The sequence below is a fragment of the Convolutriloba macropyga genome, chromosome 6 (assembly GCF_964194025.1).
Source record: "Convolutriloba macropyga chromosome 6, txConMacr16.3, whole genome shotgun sequence".
Lineage (NCBI taxonomy): Eukaryota > Metazoa > Xenacoelomorpha > Acoela > Convolutidae > Convolutriloba > Convolutriloba macropyga.
The window spans coordinates 56,431,915-56,452,238 of NC_134473.1; the positions used below are offsets into that span (position 1 = coordinate 56,431,915).

Below are 20,324 nucleotides of genomic sequence, written 5' to 3' on the forward strand. Positions count from 1 at the left end.
ACTTGAAGGCACAAAAGGAAATCACAAAGTGCGAATATTGATACATTTGTTAACTTTTATTTTCGCGAAAAGGTGTCCGAAAATAGCAACACAGCGGAGATAGAATTCTTTACGCTAACCAACAGCTAAGACAGTTACCTAGCGTTGAACATGGGGGATTTCGCTCATTCGAATAAAAATTTTAGTTAATAACGAAAGCCTGAGTACAATTTGGTTGTTTCAATTTGTATTAAATTTGTGTTCTAGGCGAAAAAAACTGTTGAAGAGCAAAGCTGAACGACTAGTCATTGGGACTAAATGTGCTTCGAGTAAGGGAACTGTGGTGCATGGCATAGTGGATACAGTTCACAAAATTAACTGCAAAAACGTAATATCCAGACAAATTTTAAACCGAGACGAACTGAGCGGTGTAAACATTCAGCAGTCGTTACACCTGTAGTCCTCGCACCTGGTTAAGTTAGCACACCTCGCTAGAGATTAGTAGTAGGTTTATCTAAGTCAACCGAAAAGTGCATTAAAAATACGAACACGACTAAAATATTTCTTAAAATTCAGGTTTTTTTTTCGCAAAATCTTTTATCTATATGTTTGACAGTTTGGTAATAAACTAAGACAAAAAAACCAACATATGGCGAATTCTTTCTTAGTTTCGGATTATAAACTTTATATTTTGTGGTCATGCTAAAGCAAAGTCTTAGATCAAAACATTTTCAGTAACTTTGACTAAGAATTGGCTTCATCGCATAAATAGTTGTAGATGTCATTCTGAATAATTGGAACGGCTTTTTAACTGGTTCTAGCAGATTGTGGCCTTTGGTTAGGTTTTAATCCTTTCCAGAACAGCTTCCTCATAGTTCCCATTGTCAAGTAGATTGGAGCTCTGATCGCCACTCCGAATGCTCCCGAAATGTGAGACGAAGTGTTGATCAAAATCTGAACAGACTCATTTTTTTTACTTTACCAACTGTTCAACGTTATATAGTCACAATTTCATAGGAAATTTTCCCAAACTTTAGTCAAATTGACAACTGCAGAGAAAAATAATCAATTGGATTTCGATCGGCAGGAAATCAACAACCAACTTTCACCTTGGAATCCATTTTTACTGAATTACTGATTTCTTTTTTTACTAAAATACGTAATCTCACTGACGTAATGATAATATATGGTTACTTTTGATAAAACACAACGCTGCCATGATCAATTCAGAGATTGCAATTTTGACTTGGAATTGTGTGTGGGTCCATAATTTGGGAGATGAGAGGTGCCAGAACACCATGTGAGAGGCTCAATACCTAGCCTCCTTTCCCACGTCTGGAGGTCAGAGAAAAGTAATTAAAAGTTAGCGGTAAACAACGGTGAAAATAAACATTTTTCTCGCAATGCGACCCATATTTTTAGCCGTGACTGCCGTGATAGTTGTAAACTGCGTCATTTTTCACAGTATTCCTTAAGAAAAAAATTTTAGTATTCCTTAAGAAGTCCCGGACTTGAGTCGCCGAGCTTTTCAGCGCTGAACCAGCACAGTTCAAGAGTAAAAACTTAATTCAGTTCTGAAACATTGTATCTCCAGAATATTTTAAGTTTCTTTATGTGCAGTATTTCTTCATAATGATTATATTGAGGTCATAGAGTTCGCCCAGTCTAAACCTATCCTGTATAGTCTGAAGATTACTCATACCCCAAAATTAAGTCTGAGCAGAGTAATGTCATACTTTTGTAGCTTATAACTAGCAATTACTATAGTAGTATACACATTGTTTACATTTAAGCTGGTTTGTTGGCAATTAAAACAAAGCCCAATTAGCTCAGTGGTTACGACTTGCTGCGCAAATTAAATGTTACAAGTACCCACGCGGAAGTTCGAATCGCATATAAAGCAAACCTTGTTGGCGGGAGTTAAGCTGAACATATTATTTTTCATGAAGTAAATTTTACTCAAAAATCAGACTGGCCTGTGTAAATTGTGACATGAACAGAGTACTGGCCATCCTAAAAAACAGAATGTCTTTAGACTGATTCAGCGCTGATTTGCTCTGCGACCAACCTCTGGGGTATTCCTTAAGAATTTCACAGTATTCCTTAAGAAAAAAAACAGTATTCCTTAAAATTTTTTTAAAGATTCCCGGGTTGACCAAAAGTTTTAATCATAGAACTTTCATATTATGGACCATTGACTTCATAATTCAAAAAAGTTTTAAAAGATTGGTAAAATTATAACTTTGCCATAAATGAAAGTTCTATGACTAAAACTTTTTCATAAATGGAAGTTCTATGACTACAACTTTTCCATAATATGAAAGTTCTATGGTTACTAATCCTCCATAACAACAGAAAGGAGGCATTTAAAGAGTCTTGGTTTTTTCGTGAGTCCTCATGAGCTTCTTAAACTACAAGGGAAAACAGTTTTGACTGTTTTTCTTGCAGAATAAGCAAAAATGGAGGCTCTTTTTTTCCAAGACATATAGCTAAAATCTAAAATCCCGGATAAGCCAGGAACATTATAGCACATCATAGAAGAAACAACTCATTGGCAAAATCAATTGGTCTTTTCAAAAAAAAATTAGCTACATTAACCAAAAATTTGGGTGTCCGATTTACCCCAATTTTTTTGGAAGAAAACTGAAACCATGTTCTATCAAATTTTCATTGTCCCACTCTTTTTTGGTGCCATACGCTAACTTAACACCAGTGCACATGAAATTCAAACGCGATCCATAGATAAAACGTTTTATATGGTGCCAGATATTGATAATATGAGAAGGAGTAACATCGAAAGACAAAACTATGATTTATTGCTTTCAGTTCGCTATAATGTGACTTTTTGCTTGTTATCAGTTCAAAAACACAAGATACGCTGGAAAAGTGGTCTGTTTTGCACCAAAATTTTGAATGGCAAGATAACATTTCTTTTTAAGGAAGAAATTTGCTCTTTTACGGAAAAAATTGAAGCAAAACTGTTCTATGAAGTTCTATGACTACAACTTTTTCATTGTTGATTGCTAGTTGCGATCTCACTTGATGCGACGGCTTTTCACTGAATAACTCAAGGCATGCGAGGTGTTTTTTAACTTGAAAAAACGTTTTTCACTTTTCTCCAAATTTTTTTCTTTTTCTATGAAGTTCTATGGCTACAACTTTTCCATAATTCTCTGTTCGCTTAAGACTCAATTTTTCAATTTTTTTTCAAGTTAGTTTTTTGAAACATACTTTTTCCCTCCTTTTCATGATATAAAAAAATTTTGCATAAAAATTTAATTCCATAGAACTCCCTTTTATGAAAGTTCTATGACTACAACTTTTCATAGACGCCATAATATGAAGTTGTAATTTTATAACTTTTTGAATTATGGAGTCAACCCGGGTTCTCAGTTTTTAGCACTGAACTTGATTTTCGCCGCCTATGTGGTGAAAAGAAACATTTTACCTCTGCTAACAAAAGGTTTGAAAATAAAAAAACTCTCTTTTATTATGGCTGCTTTCACCGCATTGAGAGCTAGAAATTGCAATGCGTGCAAACTTACAGCTCATTCTTTCATTATTCCGCAATTTTTAGCGTTGCCACATCTTGCGTGATTTATTCTTGAATTAAAAACAGCTTTTGAATGGGACGGTTTAAGAAACGAAGTTTTGGAGGACAAAATCCTTCTGCTGGATGATAAGTTGCGTTTTTCCGCTGTTTTCACTCAATTTTTGTATTGAATTACGTAGTAAATAGTGTGAAGCTGATCTGGAAATTTTTGTGATATCTGCAAATATGGGTGAAAATTACACGTTTTGGTTTTGCTGCACCCAAACCTGAATGGAGCATTCTGCTAGTCAGAAATTCAAACTGCGTGTTTCAAATAGACCACGCGATAATTTTGGCAACAATTAGAGCCAATATCAGAAGAAGAATGCATGTGTTTCTTGACAGCTGCTATTTTCAAAATACGTCATATACCAGCAGGCTAGAGGATGAAAATAGAAGTTGGCGGAAATCTAAAGGTTGAGTTTTTCACGCAAATTAATTTGTGCAATACTAAATAATCTTATTTCATCGAATCTTAAAAAAATTATAAGAAACAAATTAAATCATTCAGTTATTTATTATCGTTAAGAGGTGCTACCACTCCACTGACTTTCGTTTATGTCGTCACTCCTTTGACATTTGGATATAAAATTTGTAACTCCAATTCAGAACTGAAATGTAAATTAACAAAATGACTAGTAGTACAGCACACAGTAAAGTAGTTTTTATAGGTTTGCTGCAAATAATCAGCAGTGTTATATTTTACACTGGCGTTTGTTTTTTAGCTTTCTTTTTCCTGTAAGTTGAATATTTTTAGACAATTTTAATCAAAAGTTTTCAACAAAAATGTTAGCAAAATTTATTTCTCCAATTTTTTCTCTAAAACCTTTGTTCTCCAAAAATTTCTTCCAGAATAAAATTATTTCCAGAATAAAAGAGGTTTGCTAATTTTCAAATATAAGGTAAGAAAGAAATGTTCATAAAGATTTATTTAAACGTTGCTAATTTTCTTGTTTTATTAGATTTAGTTCAAATTAATTTGTTTATAATCTATTTTTCAGGTAGCCGTTTGTTTGGGTCGACGAGATGTGCCATCAATTAGACAAGGCAAACAACACAGTCAAATAACAAAAACCAACAATTTTTGCGACCATTTCTCAATGTCCATGAAAAAACACGTAACACGGTCAAAGTAGCGTCAATTAAAACTTGAATTAAACAACTTAACCTGTACTGCACTAAAAATAAATTTGAGTTTTCCCTAATGAGACCAGGTTGCAGGTAAAAAAAAGACTAAAAAAAGGCAAATCTAAATAAAATAGTTCACATAGAGAAAAAAGATTCCAAAAACACAGCTGAAATCAATAAACCGGTTCAATTATAACTCCATAGGCTATTGAGAACTCTCTTTATCTAAGTTATAGCATGCTATAACAAAAGCGCCTTATATCGGCAGAAACGTTATGTTTGCTAGAAAACAATGTCAAAGCCGTTAAAACCATTATTTAATCACTAAGAACCTTATATATGTTCAATGCAGCCCACTTTTAACACCATTACTTTGACTTGTAACCGGACATTAGTGCAACAATTTGGCAACACAAAAAATAAATCTCAAAAATGTTTTAGTGTTGAAAAACGAAAAATTCGTTTGAAGACTGAAATCCCCAAAAATGCTTGCATAAAAAGAATTAAAGATAAAAACATTCAGCCTTCATTAAAAAATCTGAACAGATCAAATTATTGCTCCTCAAAAGGACAAGGGAACCTATCACCAGTGAGACTAAAGCGTATTGTTAGTAAGGAACATCAAAAAAACGCTCAGAATTTTGAAAACAAATTTAAGTAATTAGTGTTGAAGCCATAAAAACCATGAGTTTTAAACTGGTATTTCATTTTTTCACTTATCCTAATTCGCTTGATAATAGAATTGGTCGATAATTGAGCAGTAACTTGAATTCTTTCCGGTATGATAACTTTTTGTTTGTTAACTTAGATGAAACAAGAAACAGCCGAAAGATATTTTTGAAGCTCCGTAAACAACTTAAATAATTTTTTATTGTAAGCTTCCTGATCAGACAAAACTAGCCTTGATATTCATTCTTGTGTTTTATGAAATTGCACGTGTTTCTTTTGTTTGCTGCTATTGTACTTTGACAAAAAATTATATATTAAAATCTTTTAAATCCCAAATACGTTCTTAGAAATTTGAAGTAAAACAAAAACTCTGTGGAAATTGTGAAGATTGTGTCAGCATTTTAACCTTCTTTTCCCAGCAGATTGAACAACAAATCTGCAATGAAAAAGGCTTAACATTGAGGTAATTGGAATGAAATAGTTCAGCAACCAAAACTTGCAAGCAAACAAAGCATACAAGACTGAAAGGTCTCTTCTTTTTTTGAAATTATGTCAAAAATCACTAAAACGACTGCTATCAAAATCGGCTACTATAAAAAATTCTTCAATACAATTTCAGAAGCGGCTGAAATCTGTAATTGATGATTTTAACAGAAAAGACAGCGAAAATTAAAAAAAAAATACCACGAAAACTGAAATTTTAAAGAAAATTTTTCAGAAAGAACACCGCATAAGATTTAGAAAGTAATAGCTGTGAAAAGAAGCAACTAACTAAGGCATCCATAGCAAAGCAAGATAAAGGTCTTTAAAAAGACTAAGTGATTAGAAAACAGATTGAACCATAAAAACTCGCAAAAAAGAAAATTAAGACAAGATTTCTTAAAACAATTAATGTCAAAGTCATAGAACGCTTTAGATTTGAACTGAAACATGTTGATCAATTGAAATTGAATTTAGTTTGCGTTAGCACTCCGTGGGACATATTAGACAAAAACCCAACAAATTTTTGAATCCTGAATACTTTCTGAGAAACTTGATGTAAAACAAAAACTCTGTGCAAATTGTGCAAATTGCAAAGATTGTCAGCATTCTTGAATTCTTTCTTCTGGCAAATTGAAGAAAATTGTGCAACAAATTCGATGAGAGAATGCGTAATTTAAAAATAATTTGAAAAACCAGTTCAGCAACCTTTCTTTGTCTTTAGAATAAAAGCATAACCGGCCGATTGCCGGAATGGCCGAAAATTAGATTTGCGTGCCTTATGATACAAAGAAACAGATAGAGCGATTAGAGAACATTTAATCGGAGAATATTTGATCGACAGCACTCAATAGTCTTTTAAAAGACGTTGAGCAAAAATATCATAAATCTTTTTAAACTTTTCTCCGGAAATTTTTTTAGCAGGGACCTTCCTTAAATATTTATTTTGTTGTCCTTAATTTCAGTCAAACTATTTTTTTAATTTTTCAAACTCAATGTCACTTTTTTGAGTGAGAAAAGTTACTCATTTTCAAATTTTAATTGCGCAAATGACATAAAATTTTTTGCTAGAGAAAGCTAGAAATGAGGTCACGCGCATAAACGCCGCTAAAGAGAAAAAGAGGTCATTCAGAAAATTTACATTTTTTAGTTTTGCTGCTTGAACAAAAGTGAAACGAAAAAAAGAGTGTTGGAAAACGTAACAAATAATTTATAACAGGACATCTCTTAATTAAAATTCATAAAATTGCCGAAAAAATTGAGTAAAAAATGAGTTTTGACAATTGACAATTTTAAATCGACATCAAATTAAAACAGTTTACAAAGCCGATTAAGTGTATAAGCAAATATTAACAAAAAAAGTCTTGTTAATATTTGCTTATGAAGAAAATCGAAATGTATTCTTTCGCAAGATTTTTGTTTTAAGATTTACTAACAATAGCAACACTAAAAAAATTGACTCAGAATCGTTAATAGATGGTACAAAGTGGCCATCAAAATTGTTTGCTCTTGAGACTAAGCAATTGTGTGATAAAAAAAGCAAACAAAACATATGCAAGACTTAAAGCTCACTTAATTTTTTTTTGAAATTATGTCATAGTCACTATACTGACTGCTATCAACAGCTGCTACGGAAAACACTCTTCAATACAATTTCAGCAACCGATGAGATCTGCCATTGATGATTTTAACAGATAAGACAGCCAAAATGTTAAAAAATACCAGAAAATGTGAAATTCTCAATTAATTCTTTCGAAAACGATTTTTGTGTAAGATTTAAAAAGCAATAACTTTGAATTGAAGCAAAAAAATGATACATGCCTAACAAGAGAAGAGTCTTCAAAAAGACTAAGTGATCAGAAAACCGCAAAGCAACCAATTAAATCGATTGAAAGAGTTTGCGTTGGCACCCTTTGAGACATGTCTTCATTAAGACTAATTGATAAGATAACAAAAGTTTTTTGAATTAAAGTTTTTTGAGAATTTTAATATCCTTAAATTTTTTTGGGACAAGTAGTGTCAAAAACAGGCCCATCACTACCAATGAAATTAAATCCTTAATTAGGTGCATTTGTGGCTCATTAGCAACCAATGAGACACCTGTCTTTAATGAAACTCAATGATGAGACTACAGAAATAAGAAAAAAATAGCTTGGAAAATCAAAAATTTAATTAGATGTTATGACCACAAATAGTGTTGAAGTCAGAAAAAGAAATAGCTGCATGTTACCGAACTCAAGCTGCATGTTATGGAACTGAAGCAGTTGTTACCGATTGGAACAAAATAACATTGTATTAATACCACTCAAAAGGAGGACTAAAAACAGAACTGAAGTTAACGCACGTGAACAAAAATTTGTTTTCAAAACAGAAATTTTTTAAAAAAATTGTTTCTTATTCCTCGTGATTAGATCTTAAAAAAAGGAAAGCACGCCAATGCAATCCAAGTACTTCGGAATGTAAAAACCCACCGTCACCGCAACATAGATATGGTCAAGTTACGCCTTCGTAACTTTAAAAAATAGCGCTTTGGTTAGCATTTTTAGCATATTTTTAAGAGAAACCGACAAAAAACTGAGGAAAAATACGTAGAATGTAAACAAAAATCATGTGAAATAAGTAAAATGTTCAAAGAATTATAAGCCTTGATAACTCCGAGGAAAAACTTATATTCAAAAAAAAAATCTTTATATTTCTGTATTATACGCTGGATGGGCTTTCTTATGATACCACTCAAAACTCTCTACGATTAATATTTTGATCGGCCAAAAGTGACTGAACAAAAAACTCAGTTGAGCATTTAGTTCTTGCCCCATCAAAATTCGAATATAGATCGCTAATGCTGATACTTCAGGCTCCATAAATAATGCTCGTTTTTAATCGTTTGATTTTCTTATACTTGTTTACAATTTAACAATAAGAGACGCTAATAATTGGGAGAGCAAGTGGATCTTAAAACCAATCCATGGTGACTGGTCAACCCACCTAGACAGCTGCAGCAGAATTTTATTCAAACAATATCTTTAGAATTAACTGTAGGCTGATTTGATTCTTTTACTTTCAATTTTGTTAATTTATTTGGTATGTAATGGGTAAGAAAGTTATGTGCAACCGCTCAACCGATTCTGATTGATGTTTTCAATGTCATACTGATTTGTTCCAGATATTTCACAATTCCCAGCAATTTCACGGGGGCCCTCTTAGTAATAATTCTTTCAATTATTTCGGAATGTTTTACTCATTTATCAAAGCAATCCACAGAAAGCGTAAAGGATTGCAGCCGCGTTCAGTTTTAAGGATCAGGCTTTAAACTTATTATTTAAATTGAAAGCGGAACATAATTCAGTATGTTGAAACAGTTACTAGCCTGTTGTTGAGTATTATCTCCAGTTATGCTGTAGAGAGAGTACTGAGCGAGAGAGAAGATAGCAAAGAGCGAACAGTTGATGACAAGTGCCAAGTTCACCTAAAACAGATCATGGTTATAAGTTAGCACCTTATGGGAAGTTCTTAACAATTGGTTCCTGAGAAAAAGTATCTTTGGAAATGGACATGAACGTAAATTGTACATGGTGATGCTACAAAGCATATTTTTCCAATGCCTTCAGTTCCTTTCAAGGCAATCACATATATATGGTTTTACATATGGTTCCGAAGACTTCATCCAATAATGATACAAAACGCTTGACGGCCCACTGGAATCATTAATTTCATTTATTTGCAAACGCATTGTAACCAAGAACCATTTATTGTGACAAAAATGGTGTTCAAGAACCATTTATGTTCCTACGAATGGCTTAGAAGAATCATTTATAGTCTTGTGTATAGTAATGAAGAACCATTTAAGGGTTAATCCTCGATTAAGATCTGCAGGGAGCTATGAAAGAAAAATCTGAAATTGTTTCTCGACCTACTTTTTTCTTAAAATGTTTCTCGCAGGCCGTCGAATTTTTTCAGGCAAAAGTAACTGCTCCGACCGAAAAAAATAGCAATTAACTTTTGCAATAATTAATGGCTCATAATTTTGAGAGACTAAAAGCAATCAAATTCAATTTGATCTATCCGCAAGCTGGCCGGAACGATCAGCTAATTAGTTGAAAACAATCGTTATATTCTCCAAAACGGTTAAAACAAGAGATGGCAGCGCCTCAAACAGCCGGATTCTTTTCAAGAAAAAAGAGGCTTAAATCAGGTCAATGAGATAATCAATCCTCCATTTAACTATACTGTCTAAACTATGCATATAGTCATTCGAAAACACTTTCAAATTTCAATCATAAAGAAAATTAATTTACTTGTTGCACATTTATAAACGCATTCTATAACACTATAGAAGACAAGGCGGCTCGTTAATGTGCGCTTCCACATGATGTTCCGACCCGAGCTCATCTACATTTTTGACTTAATTGTCAACCAAATGAAGAGATAACAAAAAAAGATGTTTAAAACAATCGTAAATACTAATTGAATTACATAATGCTTTATCCTATCACAGTGCCAACAATATCTGCCATTAATGAGACTAGGAGAAAAAATCAAACAACAAAATAAGCAAAAACAAAATTTTCCCGGCAAAAACTGAATATCTAAATTTGAAAGCACCTAGTAACAAATTCAAACTGCAGTCAGATAAAAACCTTAACTTTACAAATTTACTTTTTCCTAACTATAACAAATATGTAATTTTTTCCTAATGAGACTAGGTAACAAGTCGACGAAAAGAACCAATAATGTGGCGAAATTCAAAAATTAATCAACAATATTCAAGTCTTAAATATCATTAACTTTTAGCAAAATAACCCTTGATAAATTACTGAAAAGTCATTACGAAACCGAAAGGAATTGTCAATGGTTAGAGTAAGCCATAGAAACGGACAAAAATTGCAAAAAACCTCAAAAAACTACAAACGCAAACACAAACTATTGATAACAGTAAAATCATTAGCTATTATCTGAATACTATGTGTTTTTATTTCTATTGTTATTTCCACAAAATTCAATTAAAAAATTGTTACTGAGAGATTGAATACGTTTGCTTGAAAACCATTGGGATCTGTTATTACGCTGAAACAAATAGAAAAAGAATTAGAAAGATTGACCACTCAAAAAAGGTTTATGAAATCGCATATTGTACAAAACGTCAGTGATGACATAAGATCAATAGATGTGCTTCTATAAAAATCAAAAAGTTGGATTTGACTTCTCAATGATGAAAATAAGTCTCAAGTTGACGAAAAGTGAAACAAAAACTGAAAAATGTGTATTTGAAAAATCTTTGAATATGTGTATCACAAACTTTAGGGCATTTCGCTTTAAATTGACTGCTTCAAACTGACAAATTTCTATTTTATTTAATTTTTAAACAGCAATGGGATTCTTCTTTTTCAACAAGATGACTTCAAAAAATCGACAAGTATGAACAAATACATTAGAACCACAATTTTTTTTTGAAAAACTCGTATTATCAACGCCCATTAAATTCAATAGCTTTCAAAGTAAGCAATTACATACGCTAATTTAAACCCCAATAAGATGAAAAGCATGTTTTGCCATGAGTCATCAGACCGACATTACAACGAGTCATTGATTATGAAAACAACAACAAAAAAAGGCAAAAAGCAAAAATTCAGTAGAAAACTGCAAGAAGCAAGTGTTGAAGCCATTTAAAGCATAAAGTTTTGTCTGAAAACTTGATCTAGGATCCATTGAACGTCTTCTTTCAGCCAATAGGAACTATCAATATCAGGATGATGTGATAAGATTTCAGAAAAAAACAAACAAAACCAAAAAAAAATAAAATTTTGGCATTGAAGTCATGTAACCAGTAGATAGAAGATAAAACCGCTAACCAGATTATTTAAGTTGCAGTAGAAACGAAGTGGGTTCTGTCAACACTGAGACTGACTAACAGTTCACGAAAGTAGTTTAGGATTCTTTAATGTTCAAAAAAAATTTTCGATTTTTTTTAAATCTTAACATCAATTATTTTCAATAATTTTCAAGAAAAGTCAAAAAATACGCTCAAGTATGCCCCAAAGGGAAAACAAAGATGTTTGTCATGCATAGGAAAATCAACGAGACATCACGATAAATGTAATGACCATGAAAACATTAACCCAAACAGGAAAAAACCAAAAATTCAGTAGAGAAGTGCGAGAAGAAATTGTCGAAGCCATTTAAAACCTAATCTTTCCTCTGAAAATTTTATCTCTGATCCATTGAATGTTTTCTTCAAGCCGGTGAGAGCTATCAGTATTAGGATAATGTGATAAGATGTCTAAAGTAACCAATAATACAAAAATATCAAGAAATTTTAGAAAATTTTTTTGAAATCTTGTGGCGTTGAAGCAATATAGCCAATAGTTAGAAGAGAAAAACTTTAGCCAGATTAAATTTGGTTGCAGTAGAAAGGAGGAGGGTCCTGTTACCATTGAGACTGACCTACAGACTTACATCTCACGAAAATAAGTTTGTGATTGGTTACTATTCAAAAAAACATTTCAAAAACTTTTTTTAAAGTCTCAACAGCCATTAGTTGTCCACTCAGAGCACTAGATAGGTTCATTAAACGCTCATCACAAAAGTTTTTGACTGTAAATGAGCTTTTCCTTTATGAGAATTTTGACATGAAAATCGACTAGACTCACTTTGACTCAAACAAACAAAAAATTGAAAACTTCTCTAAAAAAGGAGCTCCCAAATAGAATTTGAAATTTTTTTGATAGTAAACTTCCCTATGAGACCAAAACTGGCCTTTCGTTTATCGTCTTTGGTCAATTAGGAGCAACAAATTGATTCATTTTGTGACGTGAAATGTAATTTTGAAGCACTATTTTGTTAAGAAATATTCTAATTTAAAGAAAAATTACGCTAAAATTGAACAAAATCATGACAATTATCCCGTGTTCGCACAAAAATTTCAATCCTCGATAACATATCGAAAAAAAACGAAATATGTCAAAATCTTCGAAATTTTGAATTCTACGCTGGACGAGCTTTTTATTGATGCCACTCACAATTCTCTACGATGAATACATCGATCGGCCAAAATTATCCGAACAAAAAAAACCCATTTGAGTGTATAGTTCCTCCCCCCACAAGTGGGGTCGGAACAATAAAAATAATCAAAATTGATTTTTTTTGTCATTCTTGCGCAATAAACAATTGAAACAGCGTCTATTAAACTATATCTTTTTTTATTTATGATATTACTACTAGTACCCAAGAACTATAAGCTCCATGTATGTCCTACGTATGGTTTCTAAGAAGGATTTATGATGGTTAACCCGAAATGGCATGTTAAAGGGCAAGATAACGTCAAGACAGGTGCAAGCTTGCAATATCTTATCGTGCTTCAAGAACAAGATCTTGGCAAGATAACCAAGTGACACTTAACATGGCGTGGTTAATTTTTCGCGGTAAAAATATTTTCACAAACGCCTATAATTCAATCTTTCCTCTGAAAATTACACAATTCAATTGAGCACATACCGATTTTTCATTCTCAGAGTTGCTGCTGTTCCTGCTTGCCATTTTCCGGTTTTTCATGCAATAAAGCAGACAAACTGTCAAAATGGTCGTCACAGCTGTCGCCGCCACTCCAATAAACAACTGCATCAATTCCAAAATCAGTACTGGCAATCTACACAACCCAACAGAATCTTTTTCTCCAAAGTACAGTCGAGCAGCCCCCAGAACCACAATGGTAGCCAAAATTGTCCCAACTGTGATCAAAGCATTGCGACCGGTTCCGTGTACTCGGTACCAAACACCGAAACAGATTGCGACAACTCGATCCACTGCCACAAAAGCCGAAATGACATCAGGGAATACAGTTAGGACGAAATTGAAGAAACTGGTCAATTTGCACGCAATGTCAGAGCCAATGAAAATGCATTTCGTGGAAGCTAGAAACAGAAACCGTTATTATGATTATTTTGAAGCAATGATTGCACTTGCAAAAGAAACAATTCAAATAAAATAGATCCGCATAATTTTTAAACAGATATAGTAAGTCCAAGAAAGGTGCAACGTAAGCAAACAATCGAAAAACTCCAAATAAGCAAAACAACGTCAAAATGCGGATATCTGCGTTTTTTTATTTGAAATTTAACCTTTGAAACGATTGTTAGCATTGCAACTTTATGGAACAGACGATAGATTGAAGCAATATACACTGCTCTTACTTATTAGCCGAGAACTTTTTCAAGCCTTCGAAATGTTGTAGCAGGCACAAAATATAACAAAATCTACACCAAAACTATACTGAAATGGAGGGAAATAAATTAGCAAGTTTTAAAATATTGGTTGAGCGATTCATTATTCGTCGGTCTTGCGTAATGGTACTAAATTCTTTTAATACAGGCATTTCTTTTCTGCAGGCAAAATTCGATCTAGAAAATAGAAACGCCGATATTTTTTGTCGAAACGTACCAAAATTGTCGAAATAATTTTTTGTTTTTCACCTGAGCAGACAAACTATTTCGAGATTGTGACACGTCGTCGGGACAAATTAATGTCATTTGAAAATAGTAAAAACTGATTGGAAGAGAAGCACCTTTAGGTTCGTATCAGCCGTCAGCAGAAGGCTGAATTTTTCAAGGATCAAGAAGGAGGCTGGGTAATATGCGTTTGCACTTATTGATCCGGCCCGTTAAACCCGATTTTCGACTTAATTTGTCTATCTAATGAGGAAGAGATAGAAAAATCTCAAAAACTGACGAAAATTTTTGGTCGAAAGCAATTGGTGAATCCATTAGAAAAAAAACAATTTAAAATTTATATAAAACCTCTTTAAAGAGCCAGCGATAGCTGCTACTAAGGAGACTAGGGGACAAGCTTTAATTAAGAGCAAAACGCATTGACTGTCTATATTTTTTTTAATAAAAGCTTAATAAGAAATTCAGATTAGCAACGGCTGAAACTTAAAACAAACAAATTGACTTGAATTTTCCCAGAACAGATATAGGATTTGGCTTTATTAAGATTATTGAGCATGTAAACGAAAACAATAAAGACAAATTTAAAAAATAAGTCTATACTTATCGAAAGCAACTAAATTGAAAGACAAGAAAACCATTAGCTATCAATTGAATTCATTAAATGAGCTCACGTATACTTCCATAGGAAACCATCAAGGCCATCAATTATTGCCAATATCTCACGAATGCAAAAAAAACTAAGACAAGCAAAAACCAGAAACTCAATCAATGCGAGAAAACGTTACCGAAAGCTTTAAAAATATACAGTATCGCTAAAAATAATGAAAATAACCTATTGTTCACCCTTTCAACGCCAATTATGTGATATGTGAATTTTCAGTAATGTCGAGATAATCAGGGCAGCAAGACACCAGGAGAACCACAATCATAGAACAATGTCCGAAAAATGGAAACTGAAAAATCAAGCTAGTTAACAAAACGAAAGGACATTATTTGAAAAATAAAACACAAATGACGATTATGTTAGAACTCATTTGGAAAAAAAGGAAATTTTTATTTTGCTGAGACAACGCTACAAGCTGTCAGAAATGAGAAAAAATAGCAAATCTAAAAAAAACCATAGTTTCTCGAAGAAATTTTCAATCATTATTATTAACAACTATATGCTCTCTGTTAACACGTAGTAGTTTCGGCAACTTGTTACCTCCTACTAAATATGTATGCTGAAACTAAGTGAAAAGGATGCAAAATAACAACGAAGTTTTACTCTAAGTTTTACAACTCTAAGTTTTACAAATTCTAAGTTTTACAAATCTAAGGCACAACTCTAAGTTTTACAATTTTTTTTTGAAAACACAGTTTTGAGGCCCAAAAAAACCATAAGCCTTTCCATGAAACTTTAATGTACTTTAGTTGGCCTTCATTTGCCCCCAAATTTGATTTGTCAAAAACTGAGCCGTGATTTAATATGATTGCTGTCTTTAAATAACATTACAATTACCATAAAAAAATTTGATTTGTAAATTTGCAAAATTTTACAATGTGTTTTTTGCTCTTCCTGGTTGTCCATTAAAAAATATAATTGTTCTATAATTAACCAAAATAGCCAAAGAGACAAAAAAAATTATATATCAAAAAGAAACGATGATTTTTACTAAATTATCGACATTTTAGTAGCGAAAACCATTGGGGATCAAGTGAAAGCATCAGATAGTCTCTTTAAAAATTACCCTAGATCGCAAATAAGAGCGTTGAATGTTTAGACTTAATCAGCAGACAACCAAAATAAAAGTAAGTTCTGGTAAAGATCAAGAACTCATTTACGAAAAAACTTTTGGGATCCATAAAAACCATGAGCGTTACTCAGAAAACGCAAAATTTATTACAAAAGTGGAACCTCATGTAAATTGATTCAGAGCGACAAAAGAGCCTTCTTATCCATTCTAGGCTCATGAAGGTTCACTTTTGACATTTTCTGTACCATCTTAATAATTGACCTTTAACAAATATACCAGCCTCAAACGAAAGTGACGAACATCTCAGCCCAAAACGTTTTTTTATTCATCGCTCGCACACACCACTACCTCCTGGAAACTTTCCAACGACAAGATCTGTTAACGATATGTCAACAATTCTGAACGACATATGTATGAAAACATCCGGTACGCTAGTTCTAGCTAACACTGACGAAGCGTGTGAAATGGACTGATAAAAAAAGTGTTTGCTGGATGTCAATGATATCGAATGTATTCTCAAAGAAATGACGCCATGCGGAATCTGGACGAGACTGAGAAAATCAAATGGTGAATGTGAAATGACGGTGCTTTTGTTTGCCTGGTAACTGGCCTCGCTCGTATTTTGCTGATAAGCGTGTTTTTAGCACTCGACTTTTCACGCAACGGTCTTTCTAGGCAACTTGAGTTACACCTTACCCGTTCTTTTTTGAAGCATGTCACCGAATCGTGACTTCTAAAAGTTATCGGGCTCAAAATTGGTGGGAGAAAAAGCCCACACCGAACAATATAGAGCGTAGAGAGAAGTCTGATGGAAGTTACTTTTACAGAACTGCAGAAAAGAGAGTTTCATTTACAAGATTTTAGAAAAAAAGAGGGTTAAAAATCTACTCCTTAAAGCGGTATATATAATGACATCGATGATCATACAAATGCCAAATTATCGCCCTGCAATTTAAAATGCGATCAACATGCGTATTTAATTGAACATTCTAGAACCGTGTACCCATCTTTCGTACACTGTTCATCTGTTTTGATTTCAGCTATTTTATCAATTTCTGTTCAATTTAGGATTAAATTTTTTTCAAAAAAAAATGAGGCAGTTGTTGTTCCCGTTCGCTTCAAAGTTTTCAGTTTTCGCGGATCTTATGCACATTCCGTAGTTATTCAAAGGGGGAAAACAAGCAAACCAGATCATAAGATAAAAAAATGAATCTGTTCAAATTGAACCATTTGTATGACGAGGCTGATTTTTAGTCAATGGATAGATATAGAAAAACGCTAGCGATAGAAACCGACCCCTATTGACAGGCTTTTTGACAAGCTTGGTCATATAAATAAAGACAGATGAAAGTCATTCGCGCGAGAATTTCTTCTAATCACAGAACTGAAATACATTTGACTTCTAGCTGCCGTGTGGGCCACATTTGTAACGAAACAAATAAAATGCTTGTCTTCCACAAAATATAACCACCTTTAACGGGAACAATTGAGAGAGCGAGATCAAGTACAGTATTTAAATATCCAAATTACGCCATTTGTGCGCACCTGTTTCGTTTTCAGCTCTTAAATTCATATTATATTTTTTGCACGTCATTTTATAGGTCTTGTTTATGCTCTTCGGCCTAAGTCTTGCATACCAAGACAACTTTTCATTAATATTTGTATTTCTGAAAGTCGCAACTATGGTAGCAAATCAAGCTCTATAAATACATCATAATTCGCGCCATTGGCACACAAGTTAAAGTCAAAAACGGGAAATCCCTTACTATAAATAATATTGAAAGTGAACGTCAACCACTTCTGACTTCTTCAATAAAATCAACATATAAAAAGCTTCAACGAAAATAGGTTGGGGGAATGAAAATCATGAAATGAAAGGGTTTTGGAGGACGAAAGTGTAGGTGGGGGGAGGAAAATGAGGGTGTGGGGGGAGATAAAATATAAAGGAACTTGGTTCCTTTACACTCCCGGCAACAAAAGCAAGCATTTGATATGAAAATGTAAACACAATAAAGCAAAAAGTTTTCATTCCGACATTGAGTTTTGTGTGTGTGTGTGTGAGTGTGTGTGTGTGTTTCGATGAATTTGTTTCAGTGACCCTCCGGCGCACCTGACGATTGTGGGAATACACGGCTTAGGGTTACTGCTGGTCTTTGTACCATTCCTGTAGCCGTCTGGATGTCGAAACTCCTGGCTATCCCGTCTGAACCTCTGTGTGCTTTCACAAACTTCCCAAGAGGCCAGATGCCTCTGGGTGTGAACTCCTTGAGCACCCACACAATTTCACCTTCGTCCAGCTCATCATGTGATCTTTGCCACTTCGTTCTCTTTTTGAGCTCAGGAACATATTCCTTCAGCAACCTGCTCCAGTAGTGATCAAGTAGTGTCTGCGTCAACTTGAAGTCCTTAGTGGAGAACCGCTGGTTGCTGTTCACAAGAGGTTTCAAACACATGTGAGGTCGGCGAAGGAGGAGGTGATTCGGAGTAAGTGGTCCCTCATCAGAGATGCTGCAGCCCACATGAGTTAATGGCCTGGAGTTCAAAATTGCCTCGGCCTCTGCCACAACTGTCTGGAAAACTGAGAGTGTTAGTTTCCGACTGCCCAGCACTATTAGTAGACTCCTCTTCGCGGTCTGTATCAGCCTCTCCCAGACTCCTCCGAAGTGTGGTGCCAATGGAGGGTTGAAAGTCCACTGAATGTTCTGTTGAGCCAATTGCAGTCTGATGTACTCATTGTCTGGCTTGTAGCTTCTCTTGAACTTTAACTTCATTGCTTGGTTGGCTCCAATGAAGTTTTTGCCATTGTCACTCACAATGAGGTCAGGGTATCCACGTCGTGAGACAAATCTGCGGATTGTCATGAGAAGACAATCAGTTGAGAGGTCATGGCATACTTCTAGGTGGACAGCTCTGGTGACCAGGCATGTGAACAAGCAGACGTAGTGCATCTGGGTGCCCTCTCTCTTGTCCTCAATGAAGAAAGGTCCAAACATGTCCATTCCTGTGTTGACGAAAGGGTACTGCTTGTTTGCATCTGGAAATCTGAATTCAGGAAGATCGGCCATCTTCGGTCTCACATTGTCTGCCCTCCATCGTCTGCAAATGAAACAGTATTTCCCCAGACTTCGCAGCACTTTTCTCAATCCAATCATCAAGAAAGTCTGTTGCAGGTGAGCCTTCACATGTTCCACACCCTGATGGCCACAGTCATGGTGCGCCTTTTCAATCAACAGTCTTGCAATTTTGCTCCTGCTATGGAGAAGAAGCGGATGTTTTGCATTGTAGGTTAGAGGTGCCTTGTTGAGTCTTCCTCCTACCCTCAAGAGTCCGTCTTCATCTAGAAAGGGCGTGAAGGGCATCAGCTTGTCTCCTTTCTCAAGATTGCCTCCCTTCAACAGTGCAGAAATTGTTCCGGAGAACAACTCGTTTTGGGACATTTTGATGAGGTAGTTCCTTGCCTTGTTCTCATCTGATGCAAAAATGTTAGTGTTGGATGTCTCAGGTGATTCGTTTTGTCTTCTTGTTCGAACTTTTGCCCTGAAGCGTCTTATTGCCTGGAGCACCATTCTAGTAGAGTTGAGCAGTCGACTCCATGTTGAAAATTTGTCAACCTCAATGACCGGCGTCTGAAGTTGTGTCGCTTGTGTGGCGCATATGTGGGGATCACTGCCCTCGGCAAAATTCCAAGAGTCTTGAGGTTTGCTCAGAAAGTCCGGTGGTTGAAGCCACATCTTTGGTATGTCTGATGGGGTGAGGCCTTGTGTTCCATGGTCAGCGGGATTCATCTTTCCAGGGATGTGTCTCCAATTCTCTTGGTTGGAATTCTCGTGAATTTTGGTTAATCTGTTGGCAATGTACATTTTCTGTCTTTGCTTGGATTTGATCCAACCAAGTGTAGCGGTGCTGTCTGTCCAAAAATGTTTTGAACTTATTGTAATTGTCATCTCGCTCTCACAGAACCCAGCTAGCTCTGCTCCAAGTGTTGCAGCTTCCAATTCCAGTTTTGGAATGCTCAACTGCTTGATCGGTGCCACTTTTGTTTTACTGATCACATATCGGGATGTGGAAGATCCATCGGCGTTCGTGGTCCTCACATAAACTATGGCAGCAATTGCACTCATTGAGGCATCAGTGAACGTGTGAAGTTGATGGGTTCCATTGGTGCTGGGAATCAAGCATCTAGGAATTTCAATTGAAGTCATGTTGTCTAACTCATCCATCCACTCCTGTAGTTCCTGTTGGTAGCATTCTGACACAGGTTGATCCCAGTTTCTTCCCTCTTTAATGATTCTTTGGAGG

General features: G+C 34.7%; 1 protein-coding gene across 1 annotated transcript; it reads right to left on the bottom strand.

Moving 5' to 3' along the window:
• Positions 1 to 786: 786 nt before the first annotated feature.
• Positions 787 to 20,227, bottom strand: LOC142341355 (uncharacterized). The gene is made up of 4 exons (XM_075392282.1): positions 18,136 to 20,227; positions 13,340 to 13,755; positions 9,216 to 9,314; positions 787 to 933 (listed from the first exon to the last, which is right to left on the bottom strand). Exons 1-4 carry the CDS (start codon positions 20,225 to 20,227, stop codon positions 787 to 789), a joined length of 2,754 nt encoding a protein of 917 aa, XP_075248397.1.
• Between the last annotated feature and the right edge of the window lie 97 nt (positions 20,228 to 20,324).

Excerpts from the sequence above, each read along its gene's own strand:
- LOC142341355 (XM_075392282.1), bottom strand. The coding sequence starts at position 20,227 with ATGACTTCAATTGAAATTCCTAGATGCTTGATTCCCAGCACCAATGGA. Across the intron at positions 13,756-18,135 it reads TGTATTCCCACAATCGTCAG|CTTCCACGAAATGCATTTTC; the intron begins GTGCGCCGGAGG and ends TTCTGTTTCTAG. Across the intron at positions 9,315-13,339 it reads ACTCTGAGAATGAAAAATCG|GTGAACTTGGCACTTGTCAT; the intron begins GTATGTGCTCAA and ends GATCTGTTTTAG.